This window comes from Microtus pennsylvanicus, chromosome X (genome assembly GCF_037038515.1).
Source record: "Microtus pennsylvanicus isolate mMicPen1 chromosome X, mMicPen1.hap1, whole genome shotgun sequence".
NCBI lineage: Eukaryota > Metazoa > Chordata > Mammalia > Rodentia > Cricetidae > Microtus > Microtus pennsylvanicus.
In genome coordinates this window covers 120,109,873-120,128,640 of record NC_134601.1, presented here as the reverse complement: position 1 = coordinate 120,128,640, position 18,768 = coordinate 120,109,873, and the positions used below count along the sequence as shown (strand labels likewise).

General features: G+C 41.0%; 1 protein-coding gene across 2 annotated transcripts in view; it reads left to right on the top strand.

The window, feature by feature from the left end:
• Bmx (BMX non-receptor tyrosine kinase) overlaps window positions 1–13,134 on the top strand; it is a 62,563-nt gene extending 49,429 nt beyond the window's left edge. Inside the window, exons 14-19 of one of the 2 annotated variants that reach the window (XM_075957048.1) lie at window positions 247–418; window positions 5,087–5,303; window positions 6,146–6,210; window positions 6,485–6,603; window positions 8,942–9,099; window positions 12,693–13,134. In XM_075957048.1, coding sequence (XP_075813163.1) covers window positions 247–418; window positions 5,087–5,303; window positions 6,146–6,210; window positions 6,485–6,603; window positions 8,942–9,099; window positions 12,693–12,767 — 806 coding nt within the window. In that variant the 3' untranslated portion in view covers window positions 12,768–13,134. The remainder of the gene's footprint in view (window positions 1–246; window positions 419–5,086; window positions 5,304–6,145; window positions 6,211–6,484; window positions 6,604–8,941; window positions 9,100–12,692) is intronic. The other variant, XM_075957047.1, reaches the window with a different exon arrangement.
• Window positions 13,135–18,768: the final 5,634 nt, after the last annotated feature.

The following is an 18,768-nucleotide window of genomic DNA, read 5'->3' as shown; positions in this document are numbered from 1 at the left end:
TTTTGACATTGTTTCTCTCCAAGACACCCCCAGCTGACAAAAAAAAATTGACTCCTGTCAAGAACTGCAGCTGCTTTGAAAACTCCATTTTCCTGTGATGTGGTCATGATATCAGTTCACTGAGGATTTTGCTCCAAATGATGTCTGAGTGGCCCTCATTTTGTGGACACAAAAAGCTCATTACAGAAGAAATCACTTTGTGAGTTGTTGACATGACTTCTAAAGTTTCTGCTTTGCTTTAATTAGGAGTTTGGGAACTGAAACGAGAAGAGATCGCCCTGTTGAAGGAGCTGGGAAGTGGCCAGTTTGGAGTGGTCCAGCTGGGCAAGTGGAAGGGGCAGTATGATGTGGCTGTAAAGATGATCAAGGAGGGCGCCATGTCAGAAGATGAATTCTTTCAGGAGGCCCAGACCATGATGTAAGTCTCTCCTCAGGAGTGAGGATGTTCACTCTCCACAGAAGAGCATCAACATTAGCAGTCCCTTTCCCTAACATTTGCAAAGACTGGCCTATGTTGCAATTACAAATATTTAAGACTTATAGTTTAGCCTAACGAGCTGTTAAATAAAATCAATGTTATGCTCCTAATTTGACAAGTAGGCCTGCATAACACCTTGAAATGCCATGTTTGAAGTCAGAATACTTCTGACTCTATTGAGAAAGCATCCTTTGGCCTCTGTGCCTTTGAATTCTCTTCTTTTGATCTTTCTCCTGCTCACAACATTGCCCTGTGCTACAAAGGGCCTTAAGAGTTACATGTGGGTGGGTACAGCCCTCAGTATATCTAATTTCCCCTTGCATCTCCCACAAACAACTATGTGTTAGCCAATGGTATCACTTAGGAGTAGCATGGCTCACCCTTGAAGAAACAGACTCAAGGACTGTCTTCGGCAGTCCTCGAGTGGGTGAGTCCTTCATCCTTAGAAATGCTTCTAACCCAGGTAAAGCAGCATGGCTGGTCACTCCTTTAGAAAACTAATCAGGGAAGATCAAAAAGTATTATATCAAGGTCTTGGTCAGATGGCTCAGTCAGTAAAGTGCTGGCCTTGCAGCATGAGTTCAATCCCTTGAGCCCACGTAAAAGCAGTGATTCGTGCTTGTAACTGCAGAATTGGGGAGGAGGAGGCAGGTGGATCTCTGGAGTTCACTGTCCAGTCAACCTTGTCTAATTGAGGAATCTAAGGTCTCAATGAGAGACCCTGTCTCACAAACAAGGTCGACGGCTCCTGAGAAGTGACAGCTAAGGTTGACTTCTACCCTTCACCACACACACAAAAGAGTTGAAATTTGCAGATTCCACCTACTTTTATTACTGTGAGAAAGACCGTAACCAAAAGCCACTTGGGGAGGAAAGGATTTATTCGCCATATATACCCACATCTATTGAAAAAGCTAATCAACAGTTTTCAGAGACATTTTTATAGGGCCAGTGTCCATTTCCTTGGTGTCCGTTTCCTCCAGTGTCCATGTCCTTGATGATTCATTTTAAAGATAAAGGAGACAGGGAAGTTACAATGATTGCTTCTCCCATAACTGAGGAATTGTTCAGTGGAGATACTACATGAATACGAGCCTTTCATCCGGGCTGTCTTCGTGGGCATGGCACCGTGTATTAGCAACCAAGGACATGTCACCACATATTAGCAAGGTCCCTCCAGTACTTGCTTTGTGGCTGTGTTTTCACTCTTGTAAAATAATACCTTTTAAACCATCATCCACCATGATCAAGTCAGTTTCATTCCAGAGATGCAGGGATAGTTCAATACATGAAAATCTGTCAACGTAATCCACCACATAAACAAACTGAAAAATAAAAACCACATGATCATCTCATTAGATGCTGAAAAAGCTTTTGAAAAAATACAACATCCATTCATGATAAAGGTCTTGGAGAGAGCAGGGATACAAGGAACATACCTAAACATAATAAAGGCAATATACAGCAAGCCGACAGCCAACATCAAACTAAATGGAGAGAAACTCCCAGCAATCCCACTGAAATCAGGAACAAGACAAGGTTGTTCACTCTTTCCATATCTATTCAATATAGTTCATGAGGTCCTAGCTAGAGCAATAAGACAACAAAAGGAGATCAAGAGGATGCGAATTTGAAAAGAAGAAGTCAAACTCTCACTATTTGCTGATGATATGATAGTTTACATAAGCAACCCCAAAAATTCTACCAAGGAACTTCTACAATTCATAAGCACTTTCAGTAATGTAGCAGGATACAAGATTAACTCAAAAAAATCAGTAACCCTCCTGTACACAGATGATAAATGGGCTGAGAAAGAAATCAGAGAAACATCACCCTTCACTATAGCCACACATAGCATAAAATATCTTAGAATAACTGTAACCAAATAAGTGAAGACTTGTATGACAGAACTTTAAAACTTTGAAGAAGGAAATTGAAGAAGACACCAGAAAATAAAAAGATCTCTCATACTCTTGCGTAGACAGAATTAGCATAGTAAAAATGGCAATCTTACCAAAAGCAATCTACAGATTCAATGCAATGCCCATCAAAATCCTAGCAAAATTCTTCACAGACCTCGAAAGAATGGCATTCAATTTCATATGGGAAAGCAAAAAAAAAAAGCCAAAACAATCCTGTACAATAAAAGAATTTCTGGAGGCATCACAATCCCTGACTTCAAACTCTACTACAGAGCTACAGTACTGAAAACAGTCTGGTAGTGAAATAAAAACAGACAGGAGTACTAATGGAACCGAATCAAAGACCCAGATATTAATCCACACACCTTTGAACACATGATTTTTGACAATTAAGCAAGACATATCAAATGGAAAAAAGAAAGCATATTTAACAAATGGTGCTGGCATAACTGGATATCAGCATGTAGAAGAATAAAAATAGATTCATATCTATCACCATGCACAAAATTCAAGTACAAATGGATCAAAGACCTTAACATAAAGCTAGCCACACTGAACCTTATAGAAGAGAAAGTGAGAAGTGCTCTTGAATGCATTGGCACAGGAGACTACTTCCTAAATATAACCGCAGCAGCACAGACACTGAGAGAAACAATTAATAAATGGGACCTCCTGAAACTGAAAAGCTTCTGTAAAGCAAAGGACATGGTCAACAAGACAAATGTCAGCCTACAGAATGGGAAAAGATCTTCACCAACCCCACATCAGACAGAGGTCTGATCTCCAAAGTATACAAAGAGCCCAAAAAAACGGTCATCAAAAGAACAAATAATCCAATAAAAAAAATGGAGTACAGATCTAAACAGGGAACTCTCAACAGAGGAATCTAAAATGGCTGAAAGACACTTAAGGAAGCACTCAACATCCTTAGTCATCAGAGAAATGCAAATCAAAACAACTCTGAGATTCCATCTTACACCTGTAAGAATGGCCAAGATCAAAAACACTGATGACAACTTATGCTGGAGAGGTCGTGGGGTAAAGGGAAAACTCCTGTATTGCTGGTGGGAATGCAAGCTGATACAGCCCATTTGGATGTCAGTGTGGTGATTTCTCAGAAAATTAGAAAACAACCTTCCTCAAGATCCAGCAATACCACTTTTGGGTATATATCCAAAGGATGCTCAATTGTGCCACAAGGACATGTGCTCAACTATGTTCATAGCAGCTTTGTTTGTCATAGCCAGAACCTGGAAACAACTTAAATGCTCCCCAGCTGAAGAATGGATAAAGAAAATGTAGTATATTTACACAATAGAGTACTACACAGCAGAAAAAAAATCATCTTTAAATTTGTGGGCAAATGGATGGATCTAGAAAACATCATATTGAGTGAGGTAACCCAGACACAGAAAGATAATTATCACATGTACTCACTCATAGGTGATTTTTAGACATAAAGCAAAGAAAACCAGCCTAGAGAACTTAGACAACAATAAGGACACTAAGAGAGACATACATATATCTAATCTACATGGGAAGTAGAAAAAGATCTCCTGAGTAAATTGGGAGCATGGGGACCTTGGGAGAGGGTTGAAGGGGAGGGGAAAGGCAGGGAGGGGAGCAGAGAAAAAATGTAGAGCTCAATAAAAATCAATAAAAAATAATTTTAGAAAGGTCAGAGTAAAAAATAATAATAATACTTTTTTGGTTTGTGGTTTTGTGGCACAGTTTCATTTCATAAGCCAGGGTAGCCTGGAAGTTACTGTGTAGCCCAACTTCACCATAAATCCCCCATAAGTACAGTGAAATATAGGTGTGAGCTATCACATGGTGCTCAAATTAAGTTGTAAGCAATTATTTTTTCCTATTCTCATTTTTTCTCAGAACCTAGAAATTATGTGGCTGGTTCTGTCCTTGGTAAAAAAAACTGTTATAGAAAACTAAAGAAAGCTCCTTGGTGTTCCCCTTTCATAGAGCGTAAAATTCTTTTTCTGAAAAAAAAAACTTTCTTGGGTACATGGTACAGCTGGTGTCTCTGGTAAAATATTAAAGTGCATTTTTGTCATTAAAAAGTACTGTAATCTGTAAAATTGATCCAAGCTATGGGGAGGGAGAAACAGAAGCACTCCTGAGGCTCACTGACCAGTCAGCCTATGCTGTCTGGCAAGTTTCAGGCCAGTTAAAGACCCCATCTCAAAGGAGATCGGTGGCCTTTCTGAAGATGATATCTGAGATTGTCCTTTGGCCTCCACACAGAAACATACATGCAAATGGACACACACACACACACACACACACACACACACCAGCATTTTTTAAAAATCAAAAAAGGAAGATAGAACCAAAAAAGATATAAAAAAGGGAGATTATGTGAAGTCTCACTTCACATTTTATGCTGTATTTACACCCTTCAAATTATAATACTTCAACCCACGCCACTATCCTGATTTTTGGGGGTAGAGGCGAACACAGCATGTCCAGACTGAGTGCGTTGCAGAGTGGCTGCCAGTATCAGATCTGAGGCAAGAACACTGTTTCCTTTTGTGCCTCCAAAAATTGTCCTGTTTGAACAAAATCTGAAGCTCCCAGCTCTCTTTCTCTGTTCAGGTAGAGGGGATGAGAATCTGTTCATCCTTGGCCAAGCCATCTTGAAAATGAACTTTACAAACCTATTCTTTTACAGGAAACTCAGCCATCCCAAGCTGGTTAAATTCTATGGAGTGTGTTCGAAGAAATACCCCATCTACATAGTAACTGAGTATATAACCAACGGTTGCTTGCTTAGTTACCTGAAGAGTCATGGGAAGGGACTGGAAACCTCCCAGCTCTTGGAAATGTGCTACGATGTCTGTGAAGGCATGGCCTTCTTGGAGAGCCACCAGTTCATACATAGGGATTTGGTAAGGCAAGCCTCCGGCAGGTGGATGACATAAGAGGACATAGCCCGAAGTTCCCTCGTCCAGGGATAGGGCCGCTGAGAGGTCTGACAAAGAGGGATGGATGCCTTGCTTTTACTCCTGTGAGCACGTAATAGTTTTACAATCTAAAGATCACCATCTTAGTGAAATATTTGAAACTCGGAAAGGTCAGAGTCAAGGGAGGCATGAGGATCTCCGTAGCTACCTGCGCTGTGGTGTGAAGAACAGATGAAAAGACGTGGGTCAGTTCACTGTTTCTCAAGGTCACTAAACCGAAGCTGACCTTTACTCTGAAAAAGAGTTTAGTGCTAAAGCGGCGACTTGATATAATAACTGAAAATACAAAAGAATTAGACGGAAAGGGAAGTGTGTGTTTGGCTTGGTGTGAGAGTTCTGAGTACTGTTTGGTATGCACTGGCCTTTAACTTCAGATTTGCTTTGCTGAAAAGCGAGCATCCTGCACACACCCGGCCAATGCATCCCCTAAGTCCTGGGGGTAGTGTGCACAACTCCGAGCATCTAAGAATGCACAGGATCTACTTACTGGAAGGCTCTCTCCTTGCTGAGCTGAGATTCTGTGTTCAAGTATATTGTCAATCAGTTCAGATGCTTGGGTAGACAGACTTATGCCAGCGCGTTTTCATTTTGAAAAATTGAAAATTCCAGGGGATTTTTAAAAAAATCCTTCTGAGTAATTGGGGTTGTGATAGGCTGTGTTGGGTTTGGCTGAAAATGAAGCCAAGGGGAAGAAAATGGCTGAGTCTCTGATATAAGGAGATTCTTGGTTGCTTTTACCACTTGAAGATTTTGCTTTCCCTCCCAAGGCTGCTCGGAACTGTTTGGTGGACAGTGACCTCTCTGTGAAAGTCTCAGACTTTGGAATGACAAGGTGAGCCAGTGATGTCCCAAAACAGCTTTTCTTTCTAAAATGCTGGCATTTGGGAGGTAGAGGAAGAAGATCAGAAGATCACGAGACCTTGTCTCAGGAAGAGAGAAACAGAACAAATAAAAAATTAGCTAGAAAACTGAAGCGTTCAGCAGACTATGGACGTTCTATGTCCTTCGTTGGCCTAGCTGATGGTAGTAGGCCATGGAGGCAATGCTGGCCAATAAAGGTATTCCCACTGTGTGTCTTGATGTCTGTGCTGATGTTTTCCCTACAGATACGTTCTTGATGACCAGTATGTCAGTTCAGTAGGAACCAAGTTTCCAGTCAAGTGGTCGGCCCCAGAGGTGTTTCACTACTTCAAATACAGCAGCAAGTCAGACGTATGGGCATTCGGTAAGGAAGTAACCACACAGCACCCAGCCCCATTTCATAAGTCAGCTTCCACAACAGGAAACCACAAGGACAGCAACATCCATTTGAAAAAGAAGCCCGAGTCTTTACAAAATTCCACACGCGGTGTGAGACAAGCAAGCGGTTGAAAAAGGCCATTTCCTTCCTTGGGTTCGGTGTTAGGAAGTCTTATGCACATCCATAATTTACATCATGTTAGCATAAGCCTTAAGAGTCAAGGGACTTAGGAGCTATTCCGATGAAACTTTCAAATGGTTTTGCTCTGTTTTTTTAACAAACAAACAAAGTTTTGTTATGTAACCCAGGCTAGGCTCAAACTCATCTTTCTCCTACCTCCTTAGCCTCTCAAGAGCTAGGATTCCGGGTGTGTTCCACTTCTAGCCTCAGAAAGTTTTGTGAAGGAATCGTTAAAATTTAAATCTCAGCCCAAAGGTTGGACGACTTAAATATAGACCACTGTTTATGGGCATATTTCTATAGAAATTTGATACCCACTATTTTCTTAAAATGTTTAGATTAAAATTTACTCTCTCAAGCTACATGACAGGACACATTTGTAGTCCTGGGCCTCAGGTGCTGAGGCAGGAGGATCATGAGTTCTAGGCCAGGCTGAGGAACTTAACAAGACCTGTCTCAGGACAATAGCAAAAGTTTGATTAGTTGTGTTGGTTGGGTCAGCAGTATAGCTCTGAGGCAAAACATTTGCCTTGGGTGTTCAAGGCCCTGGTTTGATCCTAGCACTGCAAAAACAGACAAACAAACAAAAACAAAAGAAGAGAAGCCAAATTCTGTAGAAGTGATTATGAAACGGTAAAAAAAAAAAATTGTGTAAGTTGTGATTCTGTCAATTGTCAGAGTTTTTAAAAATTAAATTTATTTTTTATATTTTATATTTATATTTTTATAAATATATTATAAATTTTATATTTATATTTTAAAAATTGGGGTTTTTAAAAGTATGTCAATAGAATCATGACTGTTCTCAACAACTGTCTGGTGGGTCCAGGATAAGTAAGTCAAATTATTGACAAGTAACAAGGTAGAACAAATATAACCAAGAAATATTTCAAGCTTGTCTTAGTCCATAAGTGCAATTTCATTTACCATGTAACACACGCAAGACAACTTGGGGAAAGAAAACTTTCATTATCAGTTTATTTTTCTGTTCCAACTAGACATTAGAAATAAATACTCCCTTTCAAAAAGTATAAAGGTAACCACATGGGCACCCCACAAGGCAAAGTAACACAGATATTGCTTTTGGGTTAAGTTTGGCCCTTGTTGTCAAGACTAGTTTCATATCTATGTACCAACTGATATGCCTTCTGACTAGTATTCTTGAAATCTGTAACCTCATTCAATAGTTACAACTTGTTTTTGACTGGAGGCAGCATTGCCCAACCTGATAATCCACCTCATGAAACAATCGAGTTGCAGTTGTCTTCCGGCTTTGGACAGATAGTAAATCTATTCTTAAACCATTTATTCCTGCTATGGATATTCAAAATGAATTGGGACTTCTGAAAGCCCCTCTCAAAGAAAACCCTCCCTCCCCCAGTTATTTTATGTGGTGCTATCAGGCTTGGAATGCATGAGCAACCTTACCAAGAGAGAGTTGTGAGGGAGTCTCACTTTTTTGTGGAACTGGTTTAGAATATGTGTTTAAAGGAAGAAACATCACAAAGCGGAAGACTGCTTAGTTTACATAAAATCTGTAGCCTATAACTCAAAGTTTGGCATTTGAGAGCAATTGTCTTCTTTCTGAATATGTGTGTTGTCCAGGGTTTTGAACCTGGCTAATTGTTTAAATCAGTGGTTCTCGACTTCTTTGGGGGTCAACTAACCCTTTCTTTCACAGGGGTCACATATCAGCTATCCTATATATCAGATATTTGCATTATGATTCATAACAGTAGCAAAATTATAGTTATGAAGTAGCAATGAAACTAATCGTATGGTTGGGAGGGTCATCATAACATGAGGAACTTTATTAAAGGCCACAGCATTAGGAAGACTGAGAACCACTGGTTTAGCCTCTGTGTCCTTGGAGAGGATGGACAGACGAGCCTTGAGTGCATGGAGTCGAGGATGGGTCTGAAGAAATACAGGAACACCTAGACTGCAGAAGTGATACTCTAAGTCCACCATCCATGCCCCCATGCCCTCCCCTTTTCGCTAGGCCTTGTTTCCCAGAAATCCCTTGCTCCATCTCATGGCCTTCTGGTCCTGTGATAGGAAGTTCCTTCCACAAGCCCTGGGCCTTCTGACACTGGCTCTCTTTCTTTTCCGTCTGCTGGGGCTGTCCCCGGATGCACTACAGGGATCCTGATGTGGGAGGTGTTTAGTCTGGGGAAGCAACCCTATGACTTATATGATAACTCCGAGGTGGTTGTGAAGGTCTCCCAGGGCCACAGACTCTACCGGCCGCAGCTGGCATCCGACACCATCTACCAAATCATGTACAGCTGCTGGCATGAGGCAAGTATACCCCCTAAGCAGGCCAGAACTGGGTTTGCGGGGGGGGGGGGGGTTCGCTGGAGGTGAGGGAAAGTGCCTGCCACAGAGAAGTTGGGAGCGGCTCTGGATCATGTTTGTTTATAATGTAAAAAAAAAAAATCAAGGCAGGGCTGGAGAGATGGCTCAATGGTTAAGGGCACTGGCTGCTCTTCCAGAGGTCCTGAGTTCAATTCCCAGCACCCATATGGTGGCTCCCAAACATCTGTAGTGGGATCTGACACCCTATCCTGGCAGAAAGTCAATAAATAAATAAATAAATCGTTTTAAAAAATCAAGGCAGTTGACAGTTTACTGAAGAACCGATGGCACTGTTGTAAGAACTTATGAGCTCATCAGAAACCACCCCAGTGCATAGGGTGAGGAAATAGGAACTCAGAGAGGTTAAGTAGCTTACCTGAAGTCACACAGTTATTACCGAGGCAGGCTGGCTGCTGCCAGTGTCTTCACTATTTTTTTTCTTTTTTTAACATTTGTTTGTTTGGTTGTTTGGTTGGTTGGTTTAGTTTGGCTCCGTTTGTTTTATTTTTCTAGAGAAGGTTTCTCTGTGTGGCCCTGGTCTATCCTGGAACTCACGCTGTAGACAAGGCTGGCCTCAAACTCAGAAATCTGCCTGCCTCAGCCTCTTGAGTGCTGGGATTAAAGGTGTGCACCACCACTTCCCAGCTATCTTGTTTTTGTTTTTGTTTTTGTTTTTGAGATTATAATTACATTTCTCCTTTGTCTTTCCTCCCTCCACATCTTTCCATATATCCCCCTTCAAATTCGTGGCTTCATCTTCCACTTATTGTTATTACATGCACATATGTATATACATATACAGTCTTAAATATAACCTGTTTAATCATGTAAAGTTGCTTGTATGTATGTTTTCAGGGTTGACTGTTTGGCATTGGACAACCAATTGGTGTGCTCTTCCCTGGGGAAGGCCGCCTTTCCCACTCCCAGCTTTCCTCAGTTACCTAGAGATTCTTGCGTGGGGTTGAGGCCTCACTCTTAACAAAACTATAAAATCTCTGCTCAACCCAAAGCTGCATGATAGCAACATCTAATCACATACACAAATCACCTGAAAGGCAGCGGCTGCTGCTGCTGCTGCTGCTGCTGCTGCTGCTGCTGCTGCTGCTGCTGCTGCTGCTGCTGCTGCTTCTTCTTCTTCTTCTTCTTCTTCTTCTTCTTCTTCTTCTTCTTCTTCTTCTTCTTCTTCTTCTTCTTCTTCTTCTTCTTCTTCTTCATCCCCCCACCCCACCTTCGAGTGCCCAAAGCACCAAATAACTTGAAGTGGATGTGGGCCTAAAATGGAGGCAATTCCATCACAAATAGCTTTAGCTTTGATGTTTAAATAACTAACTGGGGCTGTCAGGTCTGAGGTTCCACTATTTCCTTCACTGACCCCAAAGTCTTCTCACATGTACACACACTGTGTGGGGGTAGGGGGCTGTGCGGCAAACATCAAGAAGATCATAATTATGTTCCCAAATGAAAAAAAAACAGAAAGGAACATGAAGCTCAGAGAAAGGAGAGCAGCTTCCTGAATGCACTGGTGTCTGAGCCAAATTGGGAATTCTCTTCAAACTTCCCTCGGTATGTGCGTAGAGATGGTGCCCAAGCGTGTCCTAATGAGAACAGCACCACACAAAGGTGTGGAAGCCGGCCGCAGGCACACTGTTCTCAGCTAGAGCTGTTGTCGGAACGACTGAAAATAAATAAGTCTGCTCGAGGTTGTGTACCCTGAAGAAGAGGAAGAGGAGGAGGACAGGGAGGAAGAGGAAGAGAGAGTCGAGTTTTATATGTATTGTGGAGCTGTTGAAACATCTTGAGCAGTACGAAAATGAAACTTTAGAAATATTTATTTTTATTCTATTGTGTTTCTTATAAATAGCATGAACTATGCATACAGTTTTATAATGTTTGTCCAGTTGTTGGAAGCACTGTTTGCTAAAAGACCATCAAGAGATAAGGCACCACCTTAACAGCAGTGAGAGGCCGCGCTAATATTATCCTACCTTTCCATGCAGAATAATAGTGATTTATTTTGGGACTTCCTCTTCTGTGGTCTAGTCTTTCTATGCCAGCACCACACTATCTTAATTATACCCTGGCACATAGCAAGTGAAGTATTCTGCAATGTTAAAATATCATGTATTATAGTTTATTGTACTTTACAGCTTCCTAGCTATTTCACAAATTCATAATCTGTGAAATAAATTCATCTAGCTTAAGAGAAACCCATTCACATCCTTAAGACTGTATTTCCTTTTTATGTTAACTGGAGACATTCTGCATCTCCATAACACTGACAAGCCCTGCTGGAGGGCAAAGGAGAGTTGTTTCTCAATATATGTTACAATCTTCATGTGTACCTTTTCAACTTTTTCCTTGTTTGGAGGTTCACTTTTAAGAATCTGATTTTGGTATTGCCTCTGTTATAAATGATGTGTTCCCTTCCATCGTATTTTCAGACTGGTTACTATTGAATATTTAATTTTATTTGTTAATTTTTTTTACCCTGCCCACCTATCAAAATCCTTTCTTTTTCATGGAAGTCTGTAGTTAGTCCTCTTTTATTTCTCAGCATATAATTATGTTTCCTTTGCTAATTCTTGGGTCTGGTTTTTGCTTTCTGGGTACACAGATGAGTAATTTCAACATGATCTTAAGAATAGTGAATACAGAAGTCACACTTGCCTTATTCCTAATCTCTGTGGAAAGGTCTATGGTGTTTCCACATTTCAAAAGGCACTATCAGTGAGTGTGGTACACATTCCACATTCCTTGAATCGTAGCAATTAGGAGGCAGGGGCAGAGCAAATCTCTACAAGTTTGAGGTCAGCCTAGTGTATATATATCAAGTTCCAGGTCAGGGCTACTCAGTGAGACCCTCTCTCAAACGAAAAAGAATGTCACTCACATTAGGACTGAAGTATGCTTGTTTTATATATATATTGTGTGTGTGTGTGTGTGTGTGTGTGTGTGTGTGTGTGTGTGTGTGCATTGTGAATGTAGGTATTCTGCTGCCATGGTAAGTCTGTGTCTGGTGTCAGTCCATACCATCCACCTTGCTTGATACAGAATCTCCTTTGCTGTTGTATATACCAAACAAGTTGACCTGTGAATTCCCAGGCATCCTCCTGCCTCCAATTCCCATTTTGCCATAGGAGGGCTGACATCACAGAGACTCTTGTCACATAGCTGGCTTTTATGTGAGTTTTGAAAATTGGAACTTGTAGGGCAAGTGCTTTTACCCACCTCAGCCCTATATTGTTGTTTGTCATTTAAATTTTTGAGTAAGGGTCTCATGTAGCCCAGGCTGGCCTCAAACTTGCTGAATAGCTGGGAAAGACTTTGAACATTTGATCCTCCTGCCTCTTCCTCCCAAATCCTCAGATTACAGATGTGTGCCACGCACCTGGTTAACGTGGTGCAGAGAACCAAAGCTAGGGTGTCCTGCATGCCAGGCAAGCACGTTGCCAGCTGAGTCACACCCCTGGCCCCAATATTGTTCCTTTGAATGAAAACTTTGATTATCTAACACTTCAGGATTCTCTTTTGTTTAGCTTCCAGAAAAGCGGCCCACATTTCAGCAGCTCCTATCTGCCATCGAACCACTTCGGGAACAAGATAAACCATGAAGAGAAACTTTGGAATACTGAAGGGAATGAGTATAAACGTTGACCAACCCTCTCACTCTTTTTTAGGGAAGTAGAAAGGCACAATGTGATTTAGCTAGTTAATAATGTCTGATGTGTTGTTTATCTCTTACATTAGTTACTAAAAAGGGAGAAAACAAGGTATTTCCTTGAAATTTTGATCGAATTGTTCATTTTGCTTGTGCTATGTTTTATGTACTACTCCCCAGGTTATGGTAGACATCCATTTCTAGACTGCAGTTTGGGAAGGGTGTGTCTTGTGTGTAAGATGGAGTAAAACTGAAAAGATGATTTGTTAAGAACTCACTTTGTCTCTGTTGGCACAAGGGTGATAATTAAATATCCTTCCAAGAACAGGAATCTGTGTACATTTGCCTCTGTATGAGAAAGCTCTCCAGCGTTTGAATACTTGGTCCCCAGTTTGTGGCATTGTTTGGGGGAAGCTTAGAAGGTGTGGCCTTGGTGGAGGAATTATGTCAATGGGGGCAGGCTTTATTTGTAGTTTGCTCTCTCTGCTTCTTGCTTGCAGTTCAAGATAAGCTCTTAAAAGTTTAAGAGATGGTTCAGTGCTTAAGAACACATGGCTGTTCTTCCAGAGGATCTGGGTTCAATTCCCAGCACCCACATAGTGGCTCACAACCATCTGTAACTTTAGTTTTAGGGTATCTGATGCCCTCTTCTGGCCTTCATGGACACCAGGTACACATGTGGTCTATCGACATATATGCAGGCAAAAGACATATTCACATCTTAAAAAAAAATCAAGGATGTGAACTTTCAGCATCCTGCTCTATCTATCATCCTGCAAGCTGCCTCTGTCCTGCCATTATGAATTCTAGCCCTCTAGGACTGTAAGTCAAATTAAAGTCTTTCTTCTCTCAGTTTCCTTGGTCATAGTCTTTTTATTACAGAACGGAATAGCAACTAATGCAATATACAAATGATTTCAAAGTCAAGCATGTTTGACAGCCAAACGGAGAGTTGATTAGAACTCAGATTCCTAGGAAGCACCTTAGAAATGTTTGATGAAGTAGGCCTGTGAGTTGGTATTCTTCCCAAGCATCCATGGATGCTGAACTGCCCTGCGGTACCTCATTACATTGCAGGATACTGATATATGGTCTGTAACTCCATTTGAATGACAGTTTCTGCTCCAGACTTAAAACAGTGGTACTTCGTGTCATCATGTACAGTGATATAAAATAATAATAATGAACAATGTGTTGAATATTACTATTGAGCAATATGTTCCATGTTTCATACAGAGTACAATTTATTATGAATGATGCTCAGGTAGAATTTAATGCCTTCTTCCTTCACATTAACCTTCACCATCATCAATCACCACTCAAGGAGATGGTGGTTTTGCTAGAATTAAGACGATCTTACATTCTAATGATGTTATATACTTAAGTTGGGGGTTTGGGGGCTTTTGATTCATTTGAAAGATAACTGAAGTTTCTAATTCCGTCTTATATCTTAACACTGAAACAAAAATACATTTTGAATTTTCATAATTTTTATGTGTTTGTATATGCACTTTACTTGTATGTGCACCAACAGAAGCCAGAAGAGGGAGTTTGATTATCTAGAATCACAGTTACAGATGGTTGTGAGCCACCATATGGGTGCTAAGAATCAAATCAGGGTCCTCTAGTTGAGCAGCTCATGCTATTAGCCACTGATATTCTTACTTTACTCATACCACCACCCATTTTTTCCAACCAGTGAGCTCAAATGTCTCCCTTGCTTATTTCCTTCTTAACGTTCCCTTAATGATTTTACTATTTCAGCGGAGAATTGATAGGATAATAGTATTCTATCTTTAATGGAGGCATACAAATTTCAGTGCCTAATGGGTCAATAATGAAATGCCGCTTTTCAAATAACCACTAGGACATTTATACGTTCATTCCTTCATTTACCGTTTTTTGTGTGCCAAGTTCTTTCCTACTCAAGGGATAAAAGGGATCAAGTGACAGAACCCTTCCTTCACAACCTGCCCAGGCAGCCTGTCCTGCTCTCTGGGGTTTTGTACACCAGGAACCTCTACCATAGACTTTTCTAAAATATAAGATTATTTTATTTTTGTGTACAAGTGTTTATCTGCATATATGTCTGTGTACCATGTGTATGTCTGGTGACAATGGAAGCCAGAAGAGGTTGCTGGATCCCCAGGAACTGGAGTTACAGACACTTAGAATCTGCCATTTGGTTTCTGAGAACTGAACCCAGGTCTTCATTGGCAGCAGGAATTGTATACTTAACCACTGAGCCATCTCTCTAGCCCCTCTTCCATAGATTCTTTTTTATTTTATTTTTACAAAAGAAAACAAACTATATTTTTTTTTCATTTTACATACCAATCCCAGTTCCCACTCTCCTCCTCCCATTCCCTCCACTTGACCTCACCCCTACTCCTGATCCACTCCTCAGAGAGAGTAAAGCACATTGCTTTGGGGAAGGTTCAAGGCCCTCTCTACTATATCCAGGCTGAGCAAGGTATCCATCCAAAGAGAATAGGATCCCAAAAAGCCAGTACATGCAGTAGAGACAAATCCTGGTGCCACTGCCAGTGGCCCTGCAGTCTTCCCCAGCCATACAACTGTCAACCACATTCAGAGGGACTAGTTGGTCCTATGCTGGTTCCTTCCCAGTCCGGCTGGAGTTGGTGAGCTTCCATTAGCTCAGGTAAACTGTTTCAGTGGGTGTTCCCCATCATGGTCTTGACCTCTTTGTTCATATTCTTATTCCTTCCACTCTTCAACTGGACTTTGGGAGTTCAGTCCAGTGCTCCAATGCGGGTCTCTGCCTCTGTTTCCATCCGTTGCTGGATGAAGGTTCTATGGTGACATTTAAGATAGTCATCAGCCTAACTACAAGGCAAGGCCAGTTCGGGTATGGCCTAGGGTCTTAGCTGGCGTCATCCTTGTGGATTCCTGGGAATTTCTCTAGTGCCAGGTTTCTTGCTAGCCCCATAATGGCTCCCTCAATCAAAATATCTCTTTCCTTGTTCTCATCTCTGTCATTCCTCTATCTCGACTGTCCCATTCCCTCAAGTTCTTCACCTCCCCTTCTCTCCCCCTCTTCCCCTTCTACACTCCCTATCTCCCCCACCCCCATGCTCCCAATTTTGTCAGGTGATCTTGTCTATTTCAACTTTCCAGGTGGATTTATGTATGTTTCTCTTAGGGTTCACCTTGTTACTTAGCTTCTCTAGGCTCATTAACTATATAGGCTCAATATCCTTTTACAGCTAGTATCCACGTATGAGTGAGTATATACCGTGTTCCATAGATTCTTAACCTTTTATTTCTGCCTCTCTCTTGAGATTATCTGATTGTTGCCTTCACTTTTTTATATACGTGATTTTTAAAAAGTCGTTTGTAAAAAGTAGCGCATGATGTTAAAGATGCAAACAATACAGATAGAGTTGTGCACTTTGCAATGAAACTGAAGCCTTGTTTGAAGCTTGATTTCAAAAGTCAAGCCAAACAAGAATTTAAGTCGCTGCTAGAACCCTGTGAAAAAATCAGTACATTCATGAGAGGCAGCAGCAGAGGACGAACAGTGGCGCTATTTTAAAGCTTGCATGATGTTTTCAAAACGCTGCTTAAGTGTGTTCTGTGTCCATTGTTTTCCTAATCTTCCACCCACAGTCTTTCTACACTCTCTGAGAAGCGAAACAAGGGGAGATGATGTGATAAGAAACATTCCCAAATGGCAAAGAAGAGAGGAATCCAGAGACAGTCTTTGCTAGGCGGGCTTCAGTAGTCTTGGTGAGCCATTTCTGGTCCGCCAAAAGTGAGATACAAGTCAATGGGTCTAGAAAATTTGTGTTATATGTGCTTGAGCTAATAAAGCAAGATTCCAATATGGTGGTTTCTCAGTTTCAATTCTGACTTGGAAGTAAGTGTACAAGGAAGACAGGTTGGACCTAAGGCCTTACCTTTTTGAAAAAAAAAATTTGAGATTATAATTACATCATTTCTCCTTTCCTTTCCTCCCTTCGGACCCTCCCATGTACCTCCCTTACTTCATAGCAATTTTACTTTGTTGTTGTTGGTGGTGGTGGTGATGGGGTGGTGGTCTCTCTCTCTCTCTCGTTCTCACTCTCTCGCTCTGTGTGTGTGTGTTTGTAATCATATATATATATATATATATATATATATATATACACATATACATATATACACACAACCTGCTCAGCCTGTATAATTTGGATTGTATATATGTTTTTAGGTTTGACCATTTGGTATTGAATAACTAGATCATGTGCTCTTCTCTGGGGAAGATTATTTCTTCTGCTCTCAGCATTCCTTAGTCTCCTATAGTTCTTTGTCTAGGGCTGAGGGAAGCTTTCTCCCTTCCACGTTAGCAGTGGTAGTGTGTTCTTGTTCCGGTCATGTTTAGGCAGCCATGTTGGTGAGACTTTATGAGTTTATCTTCTGACCTTTCTTGCAGACAGGCAATCTCACAGAAACTGCCTGTTCCTCCGGCTCTGACAACCTTCCCTCCCCCTCTTCTGCAATGATTCCTAAGCCTAAAGCCCTACGTTACCTAAATAGGAACAAATGAACCTCAAGAGGGAGAATAAGACATTGAGAAGCACCAAGCAAGAGCAAATAGGCACCTGCTCTTTCTGACACCATTACTCTTTTACTAACTCCACTGTGTACTAAATAATTATACTCCCAGGAAAGAAATACTTTAGATTTAATAAACAAATGCCCCTTGGTTCTCCGAACTCCAATTGCTCTTTTACATAAACATCGTTGCTTCCTTATAGCCCATGGGTCAGCAATGTTTGCCTGCGAAAAGCTTTGTGGGCCGTAGCTTCTCTAAGTCAGCTCCTCAGCTCAGCTTTGTAGAACAAAAGCAGCCCTATATAATATGAAAATTGATGGGCGTGGCTGTGTACCAATAAAACTTCATTTATGGACAATGAAATTTGAATTTCATATCATTTTCATGTGCCATGAAATTGTCTACGTTTCTCCCAACAACTAAAAAACATAACACTCATTTTTAACTCAAGGGGCTGGGCATAGTTTGGCCTAAGAATGACAGTTTGTCAACTCTTATCTTAAGTCCCAGTACTGGACCACCTTTGTACAGCCTCTGTCCTCTCAGAGGATGCTGCTGCATAGGAGAAGGACCACAGCTTTCACCTGGTGGGCAGAATGATGACTGACCTGGGTAAAAATTATTTTGGGATGACAGCAGTTTTCTAATTTCCACGTTCCAACTAGAGATTGTGTCACGTGCCCATGGGTACTTTACCACAAATGAAGAGGCTCTTTTGAAGGTGTTGGGTGATAGAATTAGTTCTTATGAAGATTATTTTTGCACAGTGTTGAACTAAAAAAACAGAGTGACAGCTTCAGAAAGTGAGTGTGGCAATTACAAGGGACGTTTAGATAATAGCTTGCAGAAGGCCTTCTTATATTAGACAGGACTTACACAAGACAACAGGGTGTCAGTAAAATGAGAATGTAAATGAAGGAGAAATCTAATTCTTTGGTGCCCCAGAAGCAAGATCGTAAGGCAGATGATGATATGGAAGCTTGACTGGAGAGGGCACGGCTCTCACGCAAAGACAGTCTGTCTTTGCTACCTGTATATCATATTAATGGAAAGACACTAAATAGCTTCCAATGGTTCCACCTGATTTGGTGAATCGGTGGCCCATTACCATGATCACATCAAATTTACCAAGTACAGAGTCGCTCTAACATAACTTTGGTCTCTATATAGTATGCCAGACATGATAACTTATTTACTATAGTTTTAATCAATCTCCAGGTAGATAGATATTAAATAAAAGTGTTAAGTTTTTTAGTTCCTAACCTGATAGTGTTTACAATCTGAGCACAAATCTTTTGAACTGATTTTATAATTTCTTGGTCCAAGATGGCAACTTTGTCCATAGCATGAAAGCCCAAACTAACAGACACATAAGCACACATAAGAGCAGAGGAGT